This window comes from Dermacentor silvarum, chromosome 1 (genome assembly GCF_013339745.2).
Source record: "Dermacentor silvarum isolate Dsil-2018 chromosome 1, BIME_Dsil_1.4, whole genome shotgun sequence".
Classification (NCBI taxonomy): Eukaryota; Metazoa; Arthropoda; class Arachnida; order Ixodida; family Ixodidae; genus Dermacentor; species Dermacentor silvarum.
Genome location: NC_051154.1, coordinates 100,043,924 through 100,071,530, shown reverse-complemented (window position 1 = coordinate 100,071,530; position 27,607 = coordinate 100,043,924). Strand labels below are relative to the sequence as shown.

At 47.6% G+C, this 27,607-nt stretch overlaps 2 protein-coding genes across 5 annotated transcripts in view; both read right to left on the bottom strand.

Moving 5' to 3' along the window:
* LOC119433473 (putative sodium-coupled neutral amino acid transporter 7) overlaps window positions 1-27,607 on the bottom strand; it is a 531,279-nt gene that overhangs the window by 324,416 nt on the left and 179,256 nt on the right. The gene's annotated exons all lie outside the window — the stretch shown is intronic.
* The window catches only part of LOC119433496 (uncharacterized), a 54,959-nt gene continuing 36,979 nt past the window's right edge, over window positions 9,628-27,607 (bottom strand). The window contains exons 2-3 of one of the 3 annotated variants that reach the window (XM_049671642.1): window positions 14,921-14,977; window positions 9,628-11,493 (exon numbers count right to left, since the gene is read on the bottom strand). In XM_049671642.1, the coding sequence (XP_049527599.1) occupies window positions 9,749-11,493; window positions 14,921-14,963 (1,788 nt within the window). In that variant the 5' untranslated portion in view covers window positions 14,964-14,977 and the 3' untranslated portion in view covers window positions 9,628-9,748. The other 2 variants (XM_037700737.2, XR_007468141.1) reach the window with 2 other exon arrangements.

The following is a 27,607-nucleotide window of genomic DNA, read 5'->3' as shown; positions in this document are numbered from 1 at the left end:
TTCTATTGAAGCGCGGCACATATACCCAGTACATTCATGGCGCAGCTCGCTAAAGCGCTGGCGTGAAAGACGTTCATAGAAAAGCGGCACGTTCTCAGGGCATTTGTGGTGCAGCATGCTAAATCGTCGGATTGCTATGCTTGAGATCTGGTGACGTGAGTTCGATTCCGCTCAGCATCGGAGAAATTTAAGGGATCTTTTTCGTCATTGTGGAGCGGCACATTCCCACTAGCACATACCTAGTTAGCCAAGTTGGTGTCAAAGACGTTCATTGAAGAACGGCACACAACTACTGGCACATGCACATGTCCCAAGATGGCATCAAAAAGGTTCATTTTCGCGGCTGTGGTATGAGCCACTCGGTCTGTGGCACTGCATTTTAGTGTCTGTGGTATGAGCCAATTGGTCTGTGGCACTGCATTTTAGTGGCTGTGGTATGAGCCACTCGGTCTGTGGCACTGCATTTCAGTGGCTGTGGTATGAGCCACTCGGTCTGTGGCACTGCATTTCAGCGGCTGTGGTATGAGCCACTCGGTCTGTGGCACTGCATTTTAGTGGCTGTGGTATGAGCCACTCGGTCTGTGGCACTGCATTTCAGTGGCTGTGGTATGAGCCACTCGGTCTGTGGCACTGCATTTTAGTGGCTGTGGTATGAGCCACTCGGTCTGTGGCACTGCATTTTAGTGGCTGTGGTATGAGCCACTCGGTCTGTGGCACTGCATTTCAGTGGCTGTGGTATGAGCCACTCGGTCTGTGGTACTGCATTTCAGTGGCTGTGGTATGAGCCACTCGGTCTGTGGCACTGCATTTCAGCGGCTGTGGTATGAGCCACTCGGTCTGTGGCACTGCATTTTAGTGGCTGTGGTATGAGCCACTCGGTCTGTGGCACTGCATTTCAGTGGCTGTGGTATGAGCCACTCGGTCTGTGGCACTGCATTTCAGTGGCTGTGGTATAAGCCATTCGGTCTGTAGCACTGCATTTCAGTGGCTGTGGTATAAGCCATTCGGTCTGTAGCACTGCATTTTAGTGGCTGTGGTATAAGCCACTCGGTCTGTGGCACTGCATTTTAGTGGCTGTGGTATGAGCCACTCGGCCTGTGGCACTGCATTTTAGTGGCTGTGGTATGAGCCACTCGGTATGTTGCACTGCATGGGTATGTGCAACAGACCGAGTGGCGCATACCCAATGCTTCAAGTTGGCGTCAGAGTTTAATTGAACAGCGGCAACTACGCGTCCCGCATCTAGTGACCCATGTTAGCGTGAGAGAGGGTCGTTGAATAGCAGAACATTTCTACAGTCGACCGCAAAATAATACGGACACGCAAGCGCGTGCCGAAATTGCCTTCTGCGCCGTCTAGTGGGGAGCCGTCTGCTGTCGAGAGCATTGCTCAGGTGCATGCGCTACGTTTTGTCCTCGCAGGACTGTCAGGCTGCTGCTTCCGCCAGGCGCTTGCAGATTATCACGATCTTGGCGCAAGAGGTCATTGCGGCAGCCTCTGCATGTAGCATCAATGGCTATCATTTGGTGGCTTCGTGTACTTCATTACTGTCACGACCGCACGAAACAAGCGCGCTGTTATCACTACTGTTGCATGAGGATGATAAAAGCTAGTTGCTTGAAGCCGCATTTCCTAATAGGATGGTGATAAGCTGCGAACAATTTATAAACGACGGGATATAGTTCTGCAAATGCAGTCTGCAAGAATGCCGCCAAGAGTGCCGCTGGAAGACAGGCAACGTATTGTGAATTTGTTCCTGGAAGACGTCCCACAACGTGAAATTTGCAGGCACACAAGAAAATCGAGAACTTCGGTAAGCCGCACTATATAATGGCGTACCTAAATGACAACTGCCGATTAGCGGATGCTAAACGTACCGGCCGTCCAATGGCTACGTCAGAAGAAGACAGGCCAACTCTTGCCGCTGTTGTGACCGACCTGTTTCTCAGCGCGAAAGAAATTCGGCAAGAGCTGTCCCTCTCTGTGTCATGCAGCATACGAAGACGGCTCAAAGAGCCGACAAAACTGCGTTGCAGCCCAGAAACCATATTTGAATGAATGCCGGAGGATGACAAGGTTGCAACTTGCTAAGACCATGAAGCACTGGACAGTGGAGGAGTACCAGCAGGTCATGTTCACTGATGAAAGCACATTCAGTACCAACTGGGACCAGCAGCGACGAGTCTGGCGTCCGTTGAGCTACGCGTGCACAAGCTCCACGAGGCATTGGCGCTACTTTGTCGCCAATGGCATCATTTGGCGCCCTGGCATCAGTGCTTTCGAAGTGGCCGCTGTTTATGGGTTCAGGAAAACGGGTAAATTGAGGACACAGGGAACGCAAGCGAGGGCGGGAAAACGACTAGAGAGATATTTAAATGTGTAAGCATTTCTATGCTTACCCAATGAGAAAACCCGTCCGTAAGACTATCGCTTTCAAGGTAAGGTCCGCACGAGCGCGTATTCACCTTCGTGCTGCCTCTCGCTTCAACGTGAACTAAGCGGCGAGAACACAGCGCGCACGAAGCTATCAGTACTCGCCACACAGTGTCCCCATAGCAGATCACTTTCAAGACAGGAGCTCGCGCGGCCGCCCCATACGTAGCCGCCGCCGGAGTGCGGTTGGTCAAGGTTGGTAATGGTTCGAGGAACATGGAAAGCGCTAAAGAGCGATACCGGATTATAATGAGCGGAACGTCATCAGCGCATCTGGCACCTGTAGTAGTTTGCTTGCCTTATGAATTCACCTTCCGCCGCCGTCCGCAGCACTCATTTATACAGGTTGAATCAAGTTTCATAACATTGATGACACCGGGCTGCGTGGAGATGAGCATGTGGCACAATGCTTACGCATACTTAGACAACTCCCGGTTGAGTTTCTGCGTGATTTTTTTTATTTATTGTGATGGTAATTATATGGATACTCCAGGCACATTTCCGCCGTCGTCGTCGTCGTCGTGGCCGAGATGTTCAGAATATAGCCCAAGTGCTATAACATCACGGCCGCGCACTCGTTTGCGAGGAGGTTGATTTGGTTTTGGATCTTCCTTGGTGTCTCGTCAGATGTCTATATAGTGTAGGAAGTTTTACAGAGCGCGTGTTGACCTGGCTTTAGCTGTGTTTGACGCCAACACTGTCACGGGACGCATCGAAATATTCATCCTGTGGTAGGGAAGTTAATGGGACGCGGGATGGTGCGGCCATTGTCGCGGCCGTCGTAACAACGCGCGCGGTGGCACGGCTCTGGCCCAAAGCCAAGTTCGCTTCTCAGCAGGATGGAAAGCTTGCAGGAACCATAATGGCAAGTACTGACTTACAAGCAACGAAATCATATAATCAAGGTCAGTTTCTTGCTAAGCCCTCTGCGAAAGCAACTCTCTTTTCGTGACCAAAAAAAAGTTACTGACGTTTCACTTAGTGAACGCGGGTGACGCGCAAGCGTTAAGGGCCCCGTGTCGCAGAAAATCCGGCGTCGGTGTCAGCGTAGGAGCCAGCATCCGTGGCGGAGAAAATCATCCCGAACCAACCCGACCGCGCAGGCCCTCCGCGTGGCGCAAGCTAGGTGTTGAACAAAAATTGAATTTCTCACAGTAAAATCCATCAGAAAAATGGTAACGTACGTACGACTTAGCCACAACCTACAGACATGGTGGCGTTGGATTGTAATTTCAATGTACGAGAAAACATAATTCTGTTACGAGGAAACTCAAACACAAACCCCTTTTCCAGCATTTATACCATACCAACAGCGGCGCGATCGGGAATGTTACTTGCGAAATTCCTATCCAGATGGCGCTCGCATCCTCGGCCCATGAGCTGGTGGGATGAGGAGGTTAAGAAGGCCATAGAGAAACGTCAGGAAGCATCCATGGAACACAGATATTCAAAGCAGAGGGGTGAACCAGAAGCTGATGTAGGCAGAAAATGGAATAACTTTTTAAACTGTAGAAGGGAAGCATCCCATTTGATCAATGAGAAGATCAGAAGAAAGGGGAGCCAATGATTGTCAGAAGTAAACAAAAAGGATAGAAAAGCAGCGAAGAAATTTTGGAAACATCTCAACTCCTTGAGTAATAAGACTAGCCTAGAGCAGAGGTATATAGTTACAGCTCAAGGTGTTCGACTAGGGGGAGATGAGGCAATGGAACATATAAGAACCACGATGACAGAAAAACTTAAAGAACGAAACATAGCATGTGCTCAATCAGGTGAGGATGGACTAGTCAGTGCAGTGGCTCCACTGGCACAAAGCGAGTGGGAAAGGGCAGAGAAGAGGGTTCCTAGTAGCACGTCGACAGGTCCTGATGACATCCCAATTATGTTGATAAAGACATTGGGCCCAAAATCTAAGAAAGCATTAAGAGAGGCAGTGAGCAAAATGATAATGGACGGTAAAGCCCCCGGCGGGTGGAGACTGAGCAGGATGAGCAGGATATATAAGGGAAAGGGGGACAAAGCCGACATAAACAACTACCGTCCCATAACACTGACGTCAGTGGTTTACAGGGTGGTGATGCACATTATAAAGGACAGACTGCAGGCATGGGTGGAGAGCGAGGAGGTGCTGGGGGAACTACAAAATGGGCTCAGGAAACAAAGAAGGTTAGAAGATAATCTGTTCTCATTGACGCAGTGTATTGAAATAGCAGAAAAATAACACAGGCCCCTATAGCTCGCATTTCTGGATATCAAGGGAACTTATGACAGTGTAATCCAAAAAGATTTGTGGTACATACTGTACACTCTACATGTGGAAGATGGGGTAAGTAATCTTTTAAAATATATCTATGAAAGTAACAAGGTGCTTATAGAATGGGAAAACAAGGTATCTGAGCCTATAGAGATGCAGCAGGGGCTTAGGCAGGGGTGCCCTCTGTCACCTTTGTTGTTCATGCTGTATTTACAAGGATTAGAGAAAAAATTAAAAGAGTTGACTTGGCTTCAACCTTTCCTTTTTCAAGCAAGGAGAATGGACATTACCAGGACTGCTGTACGCGGATGACATTGTACTCATGGCTGACAGTGAGGAAGACTTGAAGGGATTAATGGACATCTGTGGTAAAGAGGGAGATAGCTTAGGTTTGAAATTTAGTAAAGAAAAATCGGCAGTCATGATTTTTAATGATAATCAGGGCAGCGAGCATAGGATACAGGAGGTTACGCTGGAGGTGGTAGAAAAGTACAAATATCTTGGAGTGTGGATAAACAATGGGGCTGAGTACCCAACAGAACATGAAAAATATGTAACGGCTAAAGGTAGCAGAAATGCAGCTGTGATGAAAAATAGGGCACTGTGGAATTACAATAGGTACAAAGTGGTGAGAGAGATTTGGAAAGGGGTGATGGTCCCTAGTTTGACTTTTGGCAATGCGGTCCTGTGCATGAGATCAGAGGTTCGAGCAAGGTTGGAAGTTAAACAGCGAAGGGTAGGTAGGCTTGTTTTGAGAGCACATCGAAATACACCAAATCAGGGGGTACAGATGACATGGGATGGACTTCATTCGAGGGCAGGGAAGCTAGCAGCAAGATAGAATTTGAGGAGCGATTGAAAGAAATGGCAGAAAAGCGGTGGGCAAGGAGAGTTTTCAGTTATTTGTACATAAGGAATGTTGACACAAAATGGAGCAAACTGACCAGAAAATTGTCAATCAAATATTTGGACTGCAGGAGGGGTGCAAACCAAGAAACAGCGGTTAAGAGAAAGGTTAAAGAAACAGATAGGGGTCTATGGAAAACAGGGATGCAGACGAAATCATCACTGGGAACATACAGAACTTTCAAGCAAGAAATTGCCAAAGAAAATATCTATGATAATTCTAGGGGAAGCTCTTTGTTGTTTGAAGCCAGGACTGGAGTATTGCGGACTAAGATGTACCGAGTCATGTACCGAGGTATAGACACGTTGTGCGGTGCGTGTGGAGAGGAAGAGGAAACGGCTGAACACCTCATACTTTTCTGTAAAGGGCTTAACCCTACAGTGCAAAGCAACGGGGCTGACTTTTTTAAAGCATTGGGGCATGGGACAGTGGAGGCAAAATAGACTTTAAGCGGGTAGAAATAACCAAACGGAGGTTATCTGATTGGTGGCTAAAATCAAGGCAGGGGTGAAATTTCACCCACCACAAAGTACAAAATATGTTCATAGTCACGGCTAAGTGGTGTGTGCCACCGCCCAATTTAAAGGGTTCAGCTTCATCCATCCATACATCCATCCTTCATAGCGCTCCCTGGGCGAAGCAGGAGCCCCATAGCAGCACACAAGGCAACTCCTGCTCGGCAGAAGGAACAGCGTTTTTCTAACGTGCACGCTATCTCCTGCCCAACTGTGCCGCGGAACAAGTGAATGCTGTTAAAGTTACAACCACAGAATCTGCTCTTTCGATCGTGCAACGTAGCAAGGAAGGTACCCGCTAATAAGCAAATTAGTGTCAGCAGTTGAATAAGTGTGTTAAAAGCTGTTTAAAGTAACACTGTCAAAAATATGCTAACTTGCGACCGGACACTATCAGAGGCTTCCTTTCGATCCGACATCCTCCTTGAGCTCCGTGCCGAGCTCGGGTACTATTTTGAACACTGTCGAATTCCGCCATATTGTCAACTTCCCGGTGATGTCGGCATTTTGAACCAATGAGAGGGGCCACGTATAGCTCTTTAAGCCAATCAGAGCTGACAAAATGGTGAATTTGACAGTATGGCGGGGACCGACAACATCCAGAATGGTGCATCTGGTACGAATACCAAACTGCAGCACGAACTGCAGAAATAAAGGTCGCACAGTGGTAGTGCATGGGAACCACCTGGTCTCTTCGATTTGGCTGCACATGCTGAATTAGTTCCTTTGCGGTCCCTTCAGATTGCAACACCAGTTCAGAAAGTTCGTGCCGACACTAGCACTGCACGTTTATTTCCAAAATGAATAGAAAAGTAAAAGCACTGTCGTCTGAGCGTCGCATTTCACTTGTTTGGTGCAGCGTCTTCTGCCGTCACTACAGCGTTTCCCGGTCGTTTTCTCTCTCGACGCTGCTCTCCATGGTTCGAGAATCGTTTTGCTTTTAACTTTACACACACAAAAAAAAGTTGGCCAAAGATGGCGCAAATGACTATTCTTGGCGTAGCTGTTCCATCACTGCGTTGTGAATGCGTAATAATTAACAAAATGGCAAACTTTCACAGCGCTGTAAACGAAAAAAAAATAAGCTGAAGGAAATTACACGAATGCTATAAAAAATGAGTACTCTCCTCAGATTTGTAAAAACACCTGGCCTGTTGCCTGATGGAAACCAAGGAGGTTTCAAAGAATTCGGCAGAGACACTTAAGACTGCTTACGTGTGGGAATGCGAAAGCATTATAGCGTTTGTAGACCTTGGAACACCACGAACGTGCTCATTTTATACACATGACGTGGCGCCACCTCCTCCCCATTGGTTGCACCGTCACGTGCCCAATTATGCACGCACTATGCCACACCTTTAGTCAGCAAGATGGCTGGGACGTGACGTGTGCAATGACACATGCACTAGGCACACGTTTAGTCAACCAAAACCGTGGAGCCGCCGCGGCGTCGGGGAAGCGTGCGTGTCTCGCACCCCGGAGGCCCGCACTCTGGATGCCCAGGGCGAAACGTACTCAATTTTTTTTTCAAAGCCATTAATTTACTTTGCTTACAGGAACCTCCATGAGAAATCTGACGTCAATCCGAGCATTTTTTTATGTTTTTACCATTTGCGCCGTCGGCCATTTTTGGTACCATCTTTCGGTCAGGCCGACGGATTTTCGCGTAATGGGGCATATAATGCTTTCGCATTAAAACAATTCTAGAGCGGCGGCCTACACAGCTTCTTACCAGCCGATGTGAAGCCAGCGCTTAGCCCCTACTTCACCTCTGAGAGAGAGCAACAGCTGGAGTCCATGCGCAGCTTAATGAAGTGCTTTGGTCGGTTAATGGCTCGGTGAATTGGAAAATAAAATGTCGTTGTTTCTTGCTAAACCTTCAGCTTTGAATGACTACTCATATGATCTCCCATTAATTTTTTCAGGACTGTCAGATTTCATCTAGAACCAGTGGCACAAAGACAGACATTGAGCAGAATCTGTACGGCGACATTAGCCATCTTAAACACACAGGAAGTGAGAAGAAAGTGCTTCCTATTCTTCACCACAGCCTTTTATTTTTTACCGAGCAAGATTGCGGCGGCTGGCTTCCCTTTCGGGACATTATCTCCACTCCAGAATATTGTAACATGGCAAAGAGGAGGAGAACGAAGTTGACGTGAAGACTGTGGAGTGAGACTGCCGTCTGAAACGGGCGAGTCGGTGCGGTGATTCCGTCGAGGACTGTTGATGGGGAAGGTCGTCGACGAAGTAAAGGAGCGTGGAGGCCACGAATTGTCGAAGTTAGGATGTTCAGTGACATAGGACGTCGGCTGTGACTCGTACCACCTCGGTGCCCAACGACGCTGACGACAATCGAGAGATGTGTCCTGTGACACCGCAGGTATAACACACGGGAGGCTCGCGGCTAATGTTCGGGTAGGATGAGTATGTCTGTGGCTCCGAGTAGGCAGTTGCTGAACAACGGGCATATCCCTCAGCACGCTCGTTGTTGGTTTGCCAGTGGTAGTTCTGTTGCATTCTCGTTGGCCTTCTCGAGCGGTACTCCTCGACAGTCGTTGCAGCGATGGAAAGGGGAGGTGGTGGAGGATTGTATGGATGTTGACTATCACGGAACTCATTGTTCAATTCCATGCAACGACGTAACTCCTCTCTAACAATCTGTCTAATGGTCGTCGCGAGATCGACTGATGGGATGTCTTCTTCAATGCTTGCAACAGTTGTTACGTTTGCTAGCCGGCCAAACTTCGGGATTATGTGGCGCAGTTTAAGAGCCTCAAAGGTACGGCAATGACGTATTACGGCGGCAACTGAGCCAAGGTTCTCTTAACCAATGAGGAAGTTGTAAACGTCCTCCGCCATTCCCTTCAACAAATGGCCAACTTTGTCCTTCTCTGACATACGAGGATTGGCCGTCCTGCATAGCTTGAGCTCGTTTTCGATGTAGGTCGTGCATGTCTCGCCCGGAACTTGAGCTCTTTGAAGGAGCGTTTGCTCGGCCTGCTTCTTCTTTGCGATTGAATTACCGTAACACTCCTTGATTTCGGACGTGAAACAATCCCACGTTGTCAGAGTTTCCTCGTGGTTATCGAACCACACGAGCGCCGTGTCCATCAGAAAGAAGGCTACGTTGGAGAGTCGCGTTACGCTGTCCCAACGATAGTGCTTGCTCACCCGTTTGTAGTGGTTAAGCCATTCTTCCACGTCCTCGCCAGGCTTCCCTTCAAATGTGCGAGGCTCTACCAGATGTTGGCAATGCCACGGACTAGCCATCATTTGGGTCGAAGATGCTGCTGGTTCCGTGTGAGTGTTGGCTTCGGTGTGGGACATCTGAAACACCGGAAGTAATGCGGGCAATCCAGCGATTCGGTGGCTTCGACGTAGATCAGGAGGTTGGAGAACCGTGCTGTCCGTGTTGCGTGGTGGTCGGGGGTACCCAGCACCTTTCACCAAAAACTATATTTTTTTAACTCCTTGATGGAAGCATCCAGGCATGTTGCCTGTATCAGCTATGAAGACGGCTGTCCAGAACCATCACCAGAAATATAACAGAGACGTGAGATCAATTACACACTGCTCCCAGTTGCTAAGATACCTCAGTCCACAAAACTGAACAGTGTTTACAAAACTAAACTATTACTAAACGGTGTTCACAAATAAGCTTCTAACAGCTTCTAGAGGCAGCACGAGGTCACAAGCTTTGTCAGAAAACTGGGCAGTCTGTTCAACACAGCGTTCTTGCAACAAAAACGACAGCGCTGCAGCCGCTGACCATGACCCCACGGGTGGACCGTTGATCTGAATGTTACGCACTTCTTCACTCTGCTCGCCTTCCAACAGGAGCTGGGTGCACTTTTGAAGGGCCTTAGATGCAGGACATAGCAGCGTCACCGCGCTCAGAAGCGTCACAATGCCGGGGTACAAGCTTTTGAAAGAGGACACCATCCTGACGGCCAGGGCGTCGAAGTTGTCTCTCAGTTGCGTCACAAACGAATTATGCACCGTCCGCTTGTACGATCCCCATTCTTGGAACACGTCGATGTTATCCAGCAGCGAGTAGCGATACTCTCGCGCCAGCACTTTTATTGAGTCGAATCCGAAGTCGTCTAGCTGACACGGGTCCACCGGCCACACCTTAGGGTCCAGAATGCTGAACTTGCTGATCGATGGGCTGGTCTGGCGCACAATGTCATCTAGGATCTCGGCCATGAGGCTGCACACCTTGTTCATAGTGGCCGTGAACAATGCCTCATCCAAATCGCAGCTAATGTCGACACCGCGATAGCGGCCGCAGCTTTGTCGCAGTTCCTCAAGCAGTTCCTCGACGCGAACGCCACCTGTAGCTGTGTGGTGGCGGAGCGTGCTCGAGGCACCCTGCAACTCGTTGAGCACCTGGTAAGCAGGGATGCCCAGCACCACCACCCGGCTTGTCCACTCGTGTAGGCTTCGGAAGAGCTCGATGTAAAACGCCAGGTTCACTATGAATGTCGTCGACTTGAGGGTTGCCAGAATGAAAGAGATCACCTGACGGTCGTCTTCCACGAGCGAGTCCACCAAAACTTTATTCAGTTTGGTCACAATGTCCAACCAGTGATTGTGCAGCGTAACCAGGGTCTTGTAATTAAAAAACGTGCTCGTAGATGACTCTGGGCCTTGAAACATCGCATCTCCAAGGTTGAGGTCATCAGCTAGAGCCAGGTTCTTCAGCATGTTGCACAGATTGGCTATAATGGCTACTTGAGGGTCTTCCAGCATCGACTTCTGTAGTGCGTGACCCAGTACAGATTCTAACTTGTAAATGACACAGTGAAACTCGAGGAGTGCATTAGTGCGGTCCTTTTTTGCACTTAATAAGGCCTCGATCTCCTCCATATGAAAGCAATCTCTATCAACAGTTGCTGCTACCAGTCTACAGGAATCGGATACGCCCAACTTGTGCAACTTGATATTTAGTACATCAGCAAAGCTCGAAGCCATACCTTGCTTGAAAGAAACAAGGTATTTTATGACTAGCTGGTTGTTCTTCACAAAAGTTATAAATGCAGCATCCTCAAATTCTCCACATCTAACAAAGGCCAAACCATACAGGCCAGCGGCATTAATGTCTTTTCCAAGTGCCTGCAGTAAGCACTTGTCAATAGCTGCTCCAATTTCAGACACAATGCTGTATGCATTCTCCTGGCAGAATACTACAACATCCTGAGGCTGTTTGTTGAGGCCCACAACCACAGGGAGATCACTGGCAGGACTGTTCGCTTTGAGAACTTGATAGGTACACTGGAATAAGCAGGTCAAGTTGACCTTTGAACAGGTTCCAACAAATTGCATGTTGATGTCTGCACTTTCAATCTCGTCAAAGCCTCTGGAATATTCCAAGAGATGCCCTGCAAGAAATGAAACATGAACACGAAATAAGAAGAGATGAAAACAGTGCAGGTCACATAGCCTGTACATCCACATAAACTTGACAGAAGCTGTGTGATATGATCACACACGTCAGGTAGAGAAGTGCTTAATCGGGTTCATGAGAATGCTGTGTAATAGGGCCAAGTGAGTGCCGGAGTGGATCAGGTAAATATGCCTACAAGGGGTGGACTGACCAGTTTGAACCGCTCAGCAAACAGCGGGTCAAATGGCACAATTCAGTACTGTTAACAATCTAGCACACTGTAATCCCACAAGACTGCACCCACAACACCTGCAGATTATGGTTGCCACACCCGCACTGCCAGACTCGACATTAAGCTGCCTGGAGTTGCTCACGACTAGCTAGAAATGGGTTCATACAAGCATGGAAGGGTTATGGCTTGGCCGATAGCCATGAGGCGAGCCGGAGCATCCATTTCTGGTCCGAGTTTGCCCGCACACACCGGGTTCATGCAAGTACAAAAGTCGCGCCAAAAGTAATCAGCAACATTTTTTTACACACCCTGTCACATTACAAAGGTGGAAATGCGCCATCTTAATCAGGACATTTTTCACTCATTACCTGAAGTACTGTTTCTTTGCACAAATTTACTACCACTAGGAAACTGAAAATCCTCACACTGTGGAATTGTTTCAGCCGCTCAAGTACGTGTGTGGCGCACTGCTTCCTTGATCATCTGCAATATTTCACATTGCGTCTCATACATTAAGAAATCCAGAGTGACTAACAAAGGTGCCAGACCACAGCTGCACGCTGACGAAAATATTTGATTGGTAGAAGAAAGGAAAAGAAAAATAAAAAAAAACTTAGCCCGCTGGCCTTAATGCAGCAAACAGTAAGCAGCACGTTTGAGTATTTTTTTCTTTAGCTGCAGGCTGTGTGAAGTCAACATTATAGTGTGCGAAGAACTTATCACGAGGTCTGTAAATTTCTTCCAACGTTATACGAGCGGTTTGAGTGCACTTGTTATGCCTCAAGATTAGCTCTTGTCCATGATGTCCCTCGTGCATAGAATTTATATTATATCCCATTCTCACTTGGGAAGGGCTGAGGAAAAAAGATGCATGGACAGCTTGATATGCTCGGCGACTCCTTCATGTGCTACGTGGACAGGTTGGCAACAGTTAATGATGAAATTCAAATAAAAATTATCTGGATATTCACCAGAATGAAACAAATTGGAACATGAGTAACAGCACTAATGGTATTAAAAATAATATAGTGAAGTATGCATTTAAAGGGGAAAATGACGAAACTTCTGTAATGTCCAGTTACAGCAAGCAACTTTCATGGTTGATTCAGGTTCCGAAAAATCAGCTGCATTCCACAAGACCACGCCCACAATACCTGTTGATTATGGCTTCTACAAAGCTTTTGTTGAAACCATGAAACGAAATGTCGTAGACGCCTTATGTTTTAAGTATCTCTGGGCTGACAACAAAGCCTGTTGATGCCTAATGGCTGTCAACGTTGCATATGCGATGGCACAACATACCAACAAACACTGCATGTTGCGATGTCTCAATATTGTATGCACACACACTAAAATATGTTGCTCAATGCCTTCGGGGCAAACCCTTGTGTTTGTTCCAGCAGAGTGACATTTATACCGGACAGACGCATTGTATGCCCAAGGTCTTATTACAACAAATGTCTGCTATGAAGATCACATGTAATGAAGTGTCGACTCAAACGGCTGCATGCACCCGCACATTATTATTGCGATAGCAGTGGACACTTCAAGCGGATTTCTGCCGTCGCAGTGAGGTTCCGTATAAAGTCCAAGGGCGATAAAATCGTCGCCGCGCGCCCTATGCGCGAGTGAAAGCACGCGGTGGACGCGCGCTATCACAGAGAGCGAACGCACGCGGGAAGCAAATGCGACTTCCGTTGCGCGAAAGGCCGTGGGCCTATGGGAGGGAGAGAGGCAGGGCGACGGTGTGCTGCGGCGCCAAATGCGTATCTTGCAACCGGGCGCAAGGGGCTCTGGCCCCTCAATCTCCCATGCGAAAGGAGGAAAGCGCGAAAGCAGCGTGGGAAGGAGGGGGGGGACAGCTTCTGCTCTGCCAATAACTGTGTTGTACTTTGGCCGGGAGCGGCGGTCGCCCGCACCGTCTCTTAAAAGCAATCTCCAAACGGCTCTGACCTTTGTATGCGCTGTGCATTCGCCGCTCAGTTTCCGTTGAAGCAATAGACCGCACGAACCTTCGCTCGCTGCGGTGGCTGCGCTTGCTGCCAGCGTTTTGACAGTGGTTGTCTGCAGTCATTGAGTGTGATCTATTCATGTTTGCTTGAGCGCGCTGACACCACACTTGTTAATTCAGTTAGTAAGCGAATGTGTCTAAGTTTATACAGCCGAAAAAACTACTATCCCTACTCCAAATAGCTCTCTACTAATTTGCTATTGCAATTGATGCTTCGCCTTTCGGGTGAAACTGCAGCATTTTTGTGAAACATGAACAAGACATGAAGCAGTGTGATGCTTAAAATGCTGACACATTTTTTAGTGTCCCAACGTTATTGGGCCACTCAAAATAAAAATTAAATTGGGCCAGACTGCTAGGTAACCTTTTGGAAGACCAATTAGGTGAGTTGTACAGAGCGTGTAGGATCTCCAAGGGCCAAAAAGAATGCAAAACCAAAAGACGGGAAGCGACGATACCTTTAAATCCCCACATGAGCTCCCCATAATGTCATAGATTTTAGCAGCATCTGCTCGGCGCCCCATTAAGTGCTCATCAATTACACTGCGCTATAAACAATGGAAAGGTGCGGCCTCGCAAATTTAACAAATTTTTCCTTCACGAAAACAGCCAAAATACACAAAAACACAATGAAACCTCTAACATTCCAGTCTGCCCCATCACCGCGGCAGTGGGAAACGAACCATAAAATGGGAAGTTCGGCCGTCATTTTTCCCAGTAATTAACATTTCTATACCAGCAAAATGAAAACAGAGGTTCGTAAGGCTATCTTACCACTCTAACCTGACTTAGTGCCTCTCTTTAGTGACCCTTTAGCTGTGCAATCGTTTTTGAACTGCAATCCCTCCAACGTGCCACTGCAGTGACTTCACACATGGCATCTTCTAGCTTAGTACAGCTTAGTATATACAAAGCTCTATCCATTAATGTGTGTGCCAGCGAACTAGCCAAAGCATGCAGTGTACTAAGAAGTCTCTCCATTTGTGCCAATTATCCGACTTTCACAACATACCATGTGCACAGAGCAGCCACATGTCCCAGGCATTAGTTTACACCTTCCATCACTACTACTCTCCAGCCAACCTTATTCTGTGAAAAAGGAGTGTTATAGAAGAGATACTGCAGGTGCATAGGCAGCATTGCAGTATATCAAAGGAACAAGCTGCACCATATACATACCAGAGCCAGTCCCTTGAGACGCAACAAAGGGGTTTTCAGCCATCCTGCAAGTAAAAACTTTAATTGGGCACGCAGTCAATTCTCTTCGCACACAACAGCCTTGTAACTGTAATAAATACTTTCATAAAAAGAAAGAACAGTAGAGTGAAGAAGAAACACACCGCAAAAGACACGAGTGATGCAAAGGGGTCAATTTGTCGTGCTGTTCGTTCACAACTAATATATGCACCAACTCGACCAGCTTTCCTTACTTCCTTAAAGGCACATGACGTGTACACACATCCAAGCAATACACTATGCAAATATGAAAAAGAAAAATTCTTGAAAGATGTTAACATGTTTCATAATTTTTATCTTTTGTCTGCAGCCCCATGTTCACTACACAGGGAAGTGCACTGGGACATCCCGCAGCACACGTCTCCTTAAATGGACAGACAACCACTCCGAACGTGAATCGAGATAGCCCTGCTGTTGGAAAGATTGCCTATCGTACTGGCTAAAACGGGCCAAGTTTTTCTCATTAAATGTGGATTTATATTTCTAATTCTTCACTAAAAGTTGCAAAAAATGACCTTCGGCGCCCCACGCAGAAAAAATATGAAGATGCATAAGAGGTCTATCGCGTGACCTTCTATTAGTGCACATGGTTTCTGGTCTTTTTATTAGTATTTTTATTAGTACACTTCTTTCTGTTATAAGTTTTTTCTAGCTTACAATGTGCAGATAGGCCTTCATTTGTAGTGAGAAGAGACGTGGCGCTGCCTTTGCCTTTGTTTTCGATGAGTTGGCTTGGCTCGTCTATCAACAGAATAACGACAATGGGGGCCAGCCAGCCATGATGTAAGTGTGTACTTGGGAAAAAACATGACACATATATGAGAAAGGTCTGTACGACAACGCAAACTTCTTGTACCAGCTTGTTATTTTCAAAAGTAGTTGAAAAGGTCAAAATGTAGGTGGTTAAAAATAGTTGCACTCACTCCTGTGAAAGCAGAACGATGGGCGGCTTTCACAATTTTCAACGCGGGCTATCGGCATCGCTCTCACTTCTCAGCGTTGCTGGAGGAGGGACTCTTACTTTTTTTAAAGGCTGCTCAGATCGAAAAATTCTGCGTACAAAATATCCACACGCTTTTTGAAGTAACCGCTGCAGGGGTAAGCACTACCAAGGGTGAGCTTTTCGTTGCACTATAAAAAACTAGGTTCCTAAATATCGGTTGTCAGTCCCTTAAAGTCCATTTTCCAAATCCATCCTTAAAGTCTAAACTCCAGCGGCGGCTGCATAGGCCCGGCCGCGCGGGTCCAATCTTGAAAGCGGTCTGCGATGGGTACAGAGTCTAGGTGCACCAAGGGCTGTTAGCTTCGTGTGTGCTGTGTTCTCGCCGCTTAGTTCGTGTTGAAGCAAGAGGCAGCACGAAGGTAAATTTACTGGCTGCTGCTACTGCTGCTGCCGCTCTTTCTCACGCTACCGTTTTGACAGGTAGTGCCCGCGGTCATCGAGTGAGATGTGTTCATGATTGCCGGTGCGTGCGTGACACCATGCTTGTTAATTTAGTTAGTAAGCGAATGTTTAAAGTTAATACGGCCGATAAAACTACTACCCTTACTTCGTATAGCTGTCTAATTTGCTATCGCAATCGATTCTTCACCTTTTGGGCGAAACTGCAACATTATATACAGCGAAGCTGTATTGACCTTTTTCGCAGCGATCTTGTGGGCGCTGCCATGTTTGATCACGTGGTGACGCGTCCATTGCTTGCCTCAACTGCCTCCGTTGCCTCCGTGTTTACAATGAATGTGTATGACGTCGGTGCGGCTTAGCAAACCTCTGTTTCAGGAGATATCGTAGACGGTGACTGGGTGGATGACACGAAGCTTTGGCCACAGCTTCAGAGAACATGCAAAAGTGCTTTTAAAGCTCATTAAGATACGTCCAAATGGAGTGAGCAGTGCATATGGTGCTTGCTCAAAAAGCGGGGCTAAATATGTATTCCAAGCTATCCAAACTTTCCGCGCATGAATTGAATCAGTATTAGTGTGTTTTGCTCTTCGTTCTTTATTTGGCAAATATTTTGAAGCAGCGGCTTGTCATGTTTCTGACTCAGTAAAGTTCCTCAGTGCGGTCACTATCTGATTATTTTCTGCCTGATCGTTCGTAGGTGTGCTCAGTACTGTTAGATTTGTTGTTGCTGCGTACAAGGCTTGAAACGTAGCTGTTCTGTACATTGTAATACCTTGTAGCAAAGACGTATTATCGCTAGTAACTCGCTTACTTTTGTGGACCATCATGAAACATTCAGCTTCGAAGATTCATGTGCTATCGGTGTAGTACCATCATTTATTGTGCTGTAGTGGGGAAGAGAGTCAGAAGCCATTGAGAGAGGATGACGAAGTCCAGCAACCCGGAGAGCGCGAGACAACGACCGACGCTTATTTCCCTACGGGCGTACACAGTACATATCAATTGGATAGTGCGCTTGCTAGCTGCAAAAATCAAGTCATCCTTACTGGTGACTTCAACTCGCATCACGTATCATGGGGTTACAGAACAGATGCATGTGGAACGCGTCTATGGGACTGGACCATAGATAAAAATCTTTCATGCCTAAATATGAGACGACCCACATTTGTCCGTGGCCAATCTCGCTCAGTGTTAGATTTGACGTTTTCTAGCACAAGTATTGCCGTGACATCTTGGACTACGATTGATTTCTCTACAAACAGTGATCATCTCCCAGTATACTTCGAAATTGCCTGCCCATTAACATCAGTTGAGCGACAAGACAGAATATTTGTTAATTGCAAAAAATTTAAAGACTGCTTACACTCTTCCATTGCGTCATTGACTAATACTAATGACGAAGACATTGGCTTGAAAATTTGTTCAGCGTTACAGATGTCCCGACAAAAGTCTGAATTCGTAATTCAGACAGCTAAACGTACATCATCTAGTCCCTGGTGGAACAATGAGTGCTCACGAATTTATCGCAGAAGAAAAGCTGCTTGGAAAAAACTTCTACATAATCAGAGCCCACAAAATTGGAAAGATTATCAATTTATTTCGGCAACCTTCAAACGCACTGTCAAACACGCAAAAGATGAGTACGATAAAAAACATTTTGATTATCTATCTGAATCCAAAAACAAACGTGCTTTATTTTATTTCCTTCGATCTAGAAACAGACTCCCACTGAGCGTTAATGTAGACTCAATTGTCTATACCGCACAGGAAATGCAGGAGTCCTTAGACCTATTGGCTAAAGGATTGGAGAGCCGGTTCACAACGCGTCTTCAAAATTCTGTTCTTACTCCTACATTCTCGGACTACAAAGAGATATCCTATTCGGAACTAGCACAGGTCATGTTACGGTTACCAACTACAGCGCCTGGCCCGGATGGAATAACAAATGCAATGTTAAAAATTTTCTTCCAAGAAGCCCCACGTGAGCTTCTGAGGTTGCTAAATTACTCTATTAGCAATGCATGGATTCCACATGAATGGAAGATCGCCAAAATTATTCCGTTACTTAAAAAGCAAGGGGCAGGGTATACTATCGACAACATCAGACCAATTGCGTTGACATCAAACATAGCAAAACTTATTGAAAGAGTGCTTCACGGGCATATAATGAAGTTTATTGATGAAAATCAATTGTTGAGTCCTTGTCAAATTGGATTTAGATCTGGCTATTCAATATGGCACGCGCATGTAGACCTTGAAAGTCGCATTAACATCGCCAGACAGAAAAAACAATATGCGGCGTTAGTTACTTTAGATATATGTAAAGCCTATGACAGCATTGAACATGCAATTTTAACAAATCGGTTACAGGGCCATGGCTTTCCAGGATATATTGTAGCATGGGTGCATGAATTTTTGAAAGACAGGGAATTCTTTTGTTTTCGAAGCGGCTATTCATCTGGTAAACACAAGCAAACAAGAGGTGTGCCTCAGGGATCGGTACTTTCACCAATATTATTTAATATTTTACTGAGCGGAATCCCCGTTCACCCAGGTGTCAGTACCTACGTTTATGCTGACGACATCGCCTTTTTTGGTATGGCTAGTGACCTATACTCCCTTTACGAAATTTTGCAGTCCTATCTAAAGAAACTGGAAGGCTGGCTGGATAGCTTACACTTAAACCTGAATGCTAATAAGTGTGCTATCCTTGTTTTTCCCGTTAAAGACCCAGTATACATATCGCTTAACTATCACCTCGAAGATATCCCACAAGTTCAGTCACTGAAGTACCTTGGAGTTATCTATAACGGAAATCTTAACTGGCGGCCGCATATTGAATATATTGCAACAAAAGGAGCTCGTACAATGGGCATCTTGCGCAAGTTAAGCAATCGAAGAACAGGTATGCGAAGAAAATCCCTTTTGATGGTATATAAAATGTACGTTCGTCCAGTATTAGAATTTGGCTGTGTTTTATTCTCAGGTGTTCCGTCATACAAGCTTCGACCGCTAGTTTTATTAGAGCGAGAGGCGCTACGTTTGTGCTTAGGCCTTCCAAAATACGTTGCAAATGCCGTCTTATATCTGGAAGCGAGAATCCCACCTATTATATGCCGATTTCACCTTCTGACCGTTCAGACTTTCTTACGACTATATGAATCACCATTAAGCCGTCCTCAAATAATTTTCATCTCCGATCCACAATTATTTTTTCCCGTTCATTGGCCCAGGTTTCATACACCACAGATTATATTTGTGCAAAAATTACTTGAACCACTAAATGTGCAAATTCGCGATGTGCTTCCTAACAATACTCATTCAAATTACCTGGATATCAGGTTCGACGATATTTTCCCAAACCACGCAAAACTACTACCTTACAGCATCTTAAACGCCATGTTACAAGACCACCTAAGCTCCCTAGGAACAAATATTATCATTGCAACAGATGCATCACAGAGCGAGGATAAGACTGGCATTGGGATATTTTGTCCTGCACTCGACTGGTCTTTTTCTTTAAGATTGCCCGATTTTGTGCCTATTTTTCTGGCCGAGTTTTTAGCAGTAATCCTAGCTTTACGTAAATTAGACCAAACGACTACAACAGCTGCTATCCTTACTGACTCCCTTTCTGTTTGCTCTTCCCTTACCGCCTCTAATGATTCACCTATGCTAAAACTATTTTACTTGCTAGTTCCTGCCCATGTGCAATGTGTTCATTTGATTTGGGTACCTGGTCATAAAGGGTTGTTTTTTAATGAAACTGCCGATTCACTGGCAAAGACCTCTCTTTCCGGCCCTGTTCTTCCCATTCTACCAGTGACTGCACACATCACGGCGGCTAGATTTCGGATGCGATCAATTAGAAAAGCCTTATCAAACCCAGTTCTGACTGCTTCTCCAGATTATAAGCACCTGATATATCCCTGGCGTAGCGAATCCTGTAACACAAAGATGCTTGAGGTCTCTCTCACCAAATTACGTTGCCGTATACCCTCCCTAAATTTCTACTTACACAGGTCGGGTTTGGTTCCCTCCCCCCTCTGCCCGTTTTGTAATGAGGAAGAGACGATACACCACTTTCTTCTATCTTGTCGCCGCTTTACTGCGGCAAGAAAACGATTGTTGGAAATACCTTTTCGAAGGCTTGGCCTGGACTTAACAGAACCTAATATTCTTTCGTTCGGGGCGTCCACTTTGGGATTCAGCCACAGGGATGCTTGCTTCGCCGTCCAAACGTTCCTTACAGACTCCAAACGAATACCCTGCTAAATTCTATCCTTTTCTTTTTTTTTTGTACTTTCAAATTTCTGATTACTCATTCGATATGACTTTCTTGATTTACTTTAACATATAACTCTACGCTGTTGAATACTAATTTCATAGATATTCGGAAATGTATCCTCAATATTAATTTGGAATAATCCACCCATTTCTTGGCCAATCCCCCTCCGTGGGTAGGAGCCACAGGCGTGATAGGCTACAACAACAACAACAACGACCGACGCTCTTGAACCAAGGCTGTTGCGTAGCTCTAACTGTTTTGTAATTAAACCCCCTCACAGATTGGTGGAAAGGTGCTGGGTATTCTACCAGTCTCCCAACCTGGAACTACGAAGCCGTACCTTACCTCCAGCATCAGCGATGCCGGAAGAAACCACCATGCAAGGCTCCTCCCAGACTCAAGCCACCGTCTGTCCCGGCATGTTGCCTCAGCGTCACCCACCAATATTCAGCGGGACTGACGATCAAGACGTCGAGGACTGGTTGACAAGTTATCAGAGGGTGAGCGCAGTCAACAAATGGGACGATGCAACTAGGCTGACCAATGTAATCTTTTACTTGACCGGCATCGCCAGTCTCTGGTTCCGGAACCACGAGGCGGAGATTAATAACTGGGCGTCGTTCAAGACAACGTTTTCGGAAATCTTCGGCCGCCCCGCGGTACGCAAACTCCGCGCAGAACAGCGACTTCGTGAACGCACTCAACAACCCGGTGAGAACTTCACCAGCTATATTGAAGATGTCGTCGACTTGTGTAAGTGTATAAACCCGTCAATGCACGAGTCAGACAAGATCAAGCAAATCCTCAAGGGAATAGCTGATGACGCATTTCAAATGCTATTGGCAAAAGACCCACAAACCGCCGCCGATGTTGTCAGCTTGTGCCAGAGTTTCGACGAATTGAGCAAGCAACGCGCCCAAACTCGCCGCCCTCTGGAACAGAACGACTCGATCGCGATGTTGACTTTGGGCGACCAGAATGCACTGTTGCTTCAGATCAAGCAGTTCGTACATGAGGAGGTCGCCCGACAGCTCTCCATTTTATCGAGCACGCCCGAGCCAGCCCTGGCTCAACATCTGGCCCCAGTGATACGCCAAGTTATACAGGGAGAGGTCACTGACGCTTTGCCTTTCACTCGTCCGCCACCTCCTGAGCCTGCGCCCTTGTCGTATGCGCAAGTCGTCGCTGCCGAGCCGCCTCATCAACCGACCTATTCTGCCGCGTCGGCACCTGTTCGGCCCCCACCAGTTCCGTTCAGCCGACCAGTCCCCACAAATCCATGGTGCACTGCAGACAATCGCCCTATCTGTTATTCTTGCGGCTATGCTGGACATGTGGCACGCTTCTGTCGTCGTCGCCCTCCTGTTCCAATAGATGTCATGCGACCGTCTGCTTACAATCCTGGGTGCTTTGGCGGCACAGCGCGGCCCCAACAATCCTCTTCGTCCGAGCGCATGTCCTCATCTACCCGCCGATCTCCATCCCCCCGACGTCGCTCTCTCTCACCTATGCGCCGTCGACCCTGCCCTTCTGACGTGGAAAACTAAACGTCGCAGTTCACGAGGCACGAACTGCGTCGTCATTGAAAAATTCAAGCCCTCGAATTTCTCCAGCGAACCTCATCGACGTTATTGTGGATGGCTTTCGTACCCTTGCGCTTGTGGACACTGGTGCTGCTGTTTCAGTGATTGATATAAAACTTTGCCGCTTGCTTCGGAAGGTTACGACGACGTCAACGGGATTATCCCTCCGTACCGCCAGCGCACACCATATTCAACCGTTAGCCACCTGCACAGCCCGCGTCATAATTCAAGATATTGTTTATCCCATTGAGTTTCTTGTGCTACCAGCTTGTTCGCATGATGTCATCCTCGGTTGGGATTTTCTTTCTCGCCATCATGCTGTTATTGACTGTGCTCGTGCCGAGGTGGCGTTCTCTGCATTGTGTTCCGCGTCGCCTGCACCTACAATGGAAAAGTTGTTTGTCGCCGAGGATACCAACATACCACCAAGTGGTACAGTCCTTGTCCCCGTGTCCTGTGCTGCTGTTCATGAGTCTACAGTTCTCTTGACACCTTCCGAGACCGTTCAACACCATAGGAATCTCATATTGCCTTTTGTCGTTCTCGACATGACCAACGATGCCACATCCTTATTTGTTACGAATCCGTTGCCGGTTCCCTCAACCTTACGCCGTGGGGAGTGTATCGGCACAATTCAGGCATTCGACGTATCCTCCATCTTCTGTCTTGACGACATGAACAACTTGCACCTTAGTGCCCTGACACCTTCTGCTAGTACGCCTGATCCACCACCTCTAGGTATGTTCAACTCTGCCATCGACGCCGCACTTGCAGAGGCGCAGCGCGAGAAACTTCTTGCACTCCTCCGCCAGTTTCAAAGCTCGTTTGATTTCCAGAAGACGTCATTAGGCCGCACGCATACTGTTCTCCATCCGATTGACACTGGCTCACACACGCCTCTGCGCCAGCGCCCTTACCGCGTATCTCCTGCTGAGCGTCATGTGATCGCCGAACAAGTCGACGACATGCTTCAGCGCGGCATCATTCAGCCGTCCTGCAGTCCCTGGTCGTCGCCTGTTGTTCTTGTCAAGAAAAAGGACAGCTCAATCTGCTTCTGCGTCGATTACCGCTGATTGAACAAAGTTACGCGAAAAGATATGTATCCCCTGCCACGCATCGATGATGCCCTGGACTGCTTGCAAAGAGCCGAATTCTTTTCATCGCTAGACTTACGGTCCGGTTATTGGCAGGTCCCTATGGCACCATCCGATCGCCCGAAAACTGCCTTTGTAACTCCCGATGGGCTGTACGAATTCAATGTTATGCCCTTCAGCCTATGTAATGCCCCAGCCACATTCGAAAGGATGATGGACAGTGTCTTGCGTGGGTTGAAATGGAAGACGTGCCTCTGCTACCTGGATGACGTTGTTTTCTCCGCTGATTTCGACAGTCACTTCCATCGGCTTTACGAGGTACTGAGCTGTTTGACGCGCACAGGCCTTCAGCTTAACATCAAGAAGTGCCGATTCGGAGCTCGCAAACTCACCATCCTGGGCCACGTAGTCTCTAAGGACGGTGTCCTTCCCGATCCGCAGAAACTTCGTGCTGTTGCTGAATTCCCGAAGCCTACCACCGTGAAAGCGCTTCTCAGCTTCCTAGGTCTATGCTCATACTTTCGCCGCTTTGTGAAGAACTTCGCTTCTATAATAGACCACTGACGAATCTGCTCACCGGCAATAGCTATCTGTCTGGTTGGTTTCGCCCTTACTTGTATGGCCATTCGTTTGATGTCGTCACTGATCATCATTCGCTCTGTTGGCTGGGTTCATTGAAGGATCCGTCGGGTCGACTTGGACGCTGGGCACTCCGTTTACAAGAATTCGATATTCGCGTCATTTACCGCTCAGGATGCAAGCACGCCGACGCCGACGCACTTTCCCGCTCGCCCCTGCCTTCTGATGTCGCGCCTGTTTCCCTTTCCGCTACTTCCTGCGCTAATACCACTATCACAGACATGCCTTCAGAACAGCGCAAGGATCCCTGGATCACCGCGCTGATCGACGTTCTCTCCATGCCTTTGACGACACCAGCCCCACAGCTCTCTCGTGCCCTTCGTCGCCAAGTACCTCATTATGCGCTCCGGGACGACATGTTGTACCGCCGCAACTACCAGCCCGATGGTCAAAAGTGGCTTCTTGTTATACCTCGCCATTTGCGCTCCGATCTGTGCACACACTTTCTCGCAGACCCACAAAACGCGCATGCTGGCGTTTTGAAAACGTATGATAGACTTCGCCAGTGATTCTACTGGCACGGAATGTACACATACGTCCGCAAGTACATACGTTCCTGCGTTGAGTGTCAACGCCGGAAAACAACTTGTCACATGCCTGGCCCATTACAACCTTTGCCATGTCCCGCTCGCCTGTTTGATAGAATCGGCATAGACCTGTACGGGCCCCTGCCTTCCACCCCTGCGGGCAATCGGTGGATTATTGTGGCCGTCGACCATCTCACTCGATATGCCGAAACCGCCGCTCTTCCAACAGGTTCAGCTCGTGATGTTGCCTTATTCATCTTGCGCAGCTTCGTTCTTCGCCATGGCGCACCACGCGAGCTGCTTAGCGACCGAGGGCGTGTGTTTCTTTCTCAAGTCATCCAAGAGCTTCTCAGGGAGTGCAATATTATTCATCACACCACTGCAAGTTATCATCCGCAGACTAATGGCTTGATGGAGCGCTTTAACCAAACACTCGGTGATATGCTCTCCATGTACATAGCCTCCGACCATTCTAATTGGGACTTGGTGCTTCCTTTTGTGGCATATGCCTATAATACAGCCACGCAAGCCACCACTGGATTTGCCCCTTTTTTTTTTTACTATACGGACGTGAGCCATCTTCCACACCGGATACTATACTTCCATACTGCCCAGATGCATCCGAATACCGCCCAGCCTCAGAACTTGCTCAATGTGCCGAAGAGTGCCGCCAACTCGCACGCTCATTTACATCCGTGACACAAGGTCTTCAAAAAGAGCGCCTTGACCTGGCTAAACCTATGCCTACCTTCCCTGTTGGTTCGTTCGTGTGGCTCTCAATTCCATGCCCCACCCCTGGTCTCTCCCGCAAGTTTGCAGCGAAATATCACGGTCCCTACCGGATCGTAGAATGCACATCGCCGGTGAACTATGTCGTCAAGCCTGTGACACCCCCCACCGACAGACGCTGCCGCGGTCGTGAAACAGTCCACCTGAGCCGCTTAAAGCCCTACTACGACCCCCTGGTGCTTGCATCACCTTGAGTCGCCAGGATGGCTCCTCTTCGCCGCCGGGGCCAATGTAGTGGGGAAGAGAGTCAGCAGCCATTGAGAGAGGATGACGACGCCCAGCAGCCCGGAGAGCGCGAGACAGCGACCGACGCTCTTGAACCAAGGCTGTTGCATAGCCCTAACTGTTTTCTAATTCAACCCCCTCACAGTGCATATATAGTGCGCATATATTCAAGTGTGCACCCATTCATTTCTTCTTGACGCGTTGGCGAAAGAGTGGGCATAAGTTTCTGTGCCAGTTGGGGTAGATGTGTGTAGAGATTGTGTGCGAAACATACTGTGACAGGAAGCTGCGCTACTCCCTTTATCATTGTTTAAAGAGCGGTACTCACTCTTGCCGACGTACTGGGACTGGAGCCCTTTCTTTGAAGGTTAGCAATATAATGCTGGCGGATGAGCAAATTTCTCAATCCTCGAGGAAAGCCGTACATCTCGAAGTGCCCGAAACACGTACGGACAGTTGCAGCAGCGGTCTGTGAACTTGGCCATACATATTCATTACATTCCTCAATATGACAGTCACTATTTTTGCAGCGAACTACTGCACACGTCTTCAATCCACATGATTCAATCCAGCATGATTGGAGCACTGTGTGTTAGCAAAGACTCAGTTGCATTTCTAACATCTGATCACACAAAAGCAAGGTAGAAGCGGTAACAATTTCGTATTCGTGCGCGGTCGCTGAGGCGACTAACAGTGCGCCGCCGAAAGCGCCATCTCGTTTCTCTAGAACAAACTGCTCCGCGAAAAGGGTCAATATGACTAGGCGAAACGCCCACGGTCCGACCAAGGAAACCCTCCGAAGGAAGGTGTGGCGTGCCACTGGCTACAACAATAGTGACGTCGTGTCTCCCTCGCAGCAAAGGTGTGGCGCGCCATAGGCTACGCCAATAGTGACGTCATTTCTCTTTCACAACAGAGCACATGCGCAGCAGTGTCTCTCCGACTTTGCAATGGGACGGCCATGCATCATTCGTTTCCCGAGGAGCAGCTGGCCTACAAGCAACAGCGCCGAGAGCAGGAGCGGGAGAGATCTCGTCAGTGTCGCGCCAACGCCTCCGCAGAAGATCGGGCCCACAATGCGGGAGCGCAAGCGGCAATGCCCGGCCGATCCGGCGACTCATGCAGCCAAGCTAGTTAAACCCCTCCATGACGGTGATTATGCGATGCCCCATGTGCGGCATTTCAAATAAACACTGTGATAAACCCAAAACAAATGTGTGTGTTACCTCATTAAGAAACACAAACACGTAACCAATAATTGAGAAAGAGTTTAATGAACACTCGGAATTGACCCAGCGATAAACCCCGGGGCCGCACATTTCAGCTTCGCTGGTTTACCATCTGTACGGGTTGCATAGGCAGTGTTTAATCTTTCTGTCTCCCTTATCCCTTCCCCAGTGCACGGTAGCAAATTGGATATTTAACTTCCGATTAACCTCCCTGCCTATCGCATCTCATTTAATACTATTGATCTATTTATTTACTACTAGATCTAGCCCTCAAAGTGTTAGCTAGCGCCACTCATGGCGGGCAGTTGTGGAACACCGTTTATTTGTCCCATGGCGTAGTGTAACAGGTGAACTTATTAGGGCAGGCACGTGGCTAATAAAACCTCGTATGCTACCTAATGGCATCAAGGCTGCCAGATTAGAGATTCTCGCTATGAATGAACGAGGAGACGAGAAACAAAGGGGCTTAATGTTGGTTAAGGGACCCTGAAACGATTTTGACGATTTAGGGTAGGTCCTTCAGATCATTAAGTGACGCATTTAAGCGCTCCGGAAAAAGTGTGTAATTTATTATCAGGCTTTAAAAATGTACATCACCGCCGATTGCAGCGGCACCGCTCCCCAGAGTTTTCAGCTGTCCCGTCCCGTCACCATCTACCCCATCTACATAGCTGGTGCGCGTGACGTCAGTCGGGCGAGTTATCCGATTGGCTACCCATGTTGCATCATGGATTTTTCCAACTTCATGGTGAGCAAATGTTCGTAATAGTTGAAATGTTGGTTAATTTGTTGGTATAAAAAAGTAACAGAAAGAGAATACACGACAATTTATCACTACACTCAAGCCGTTT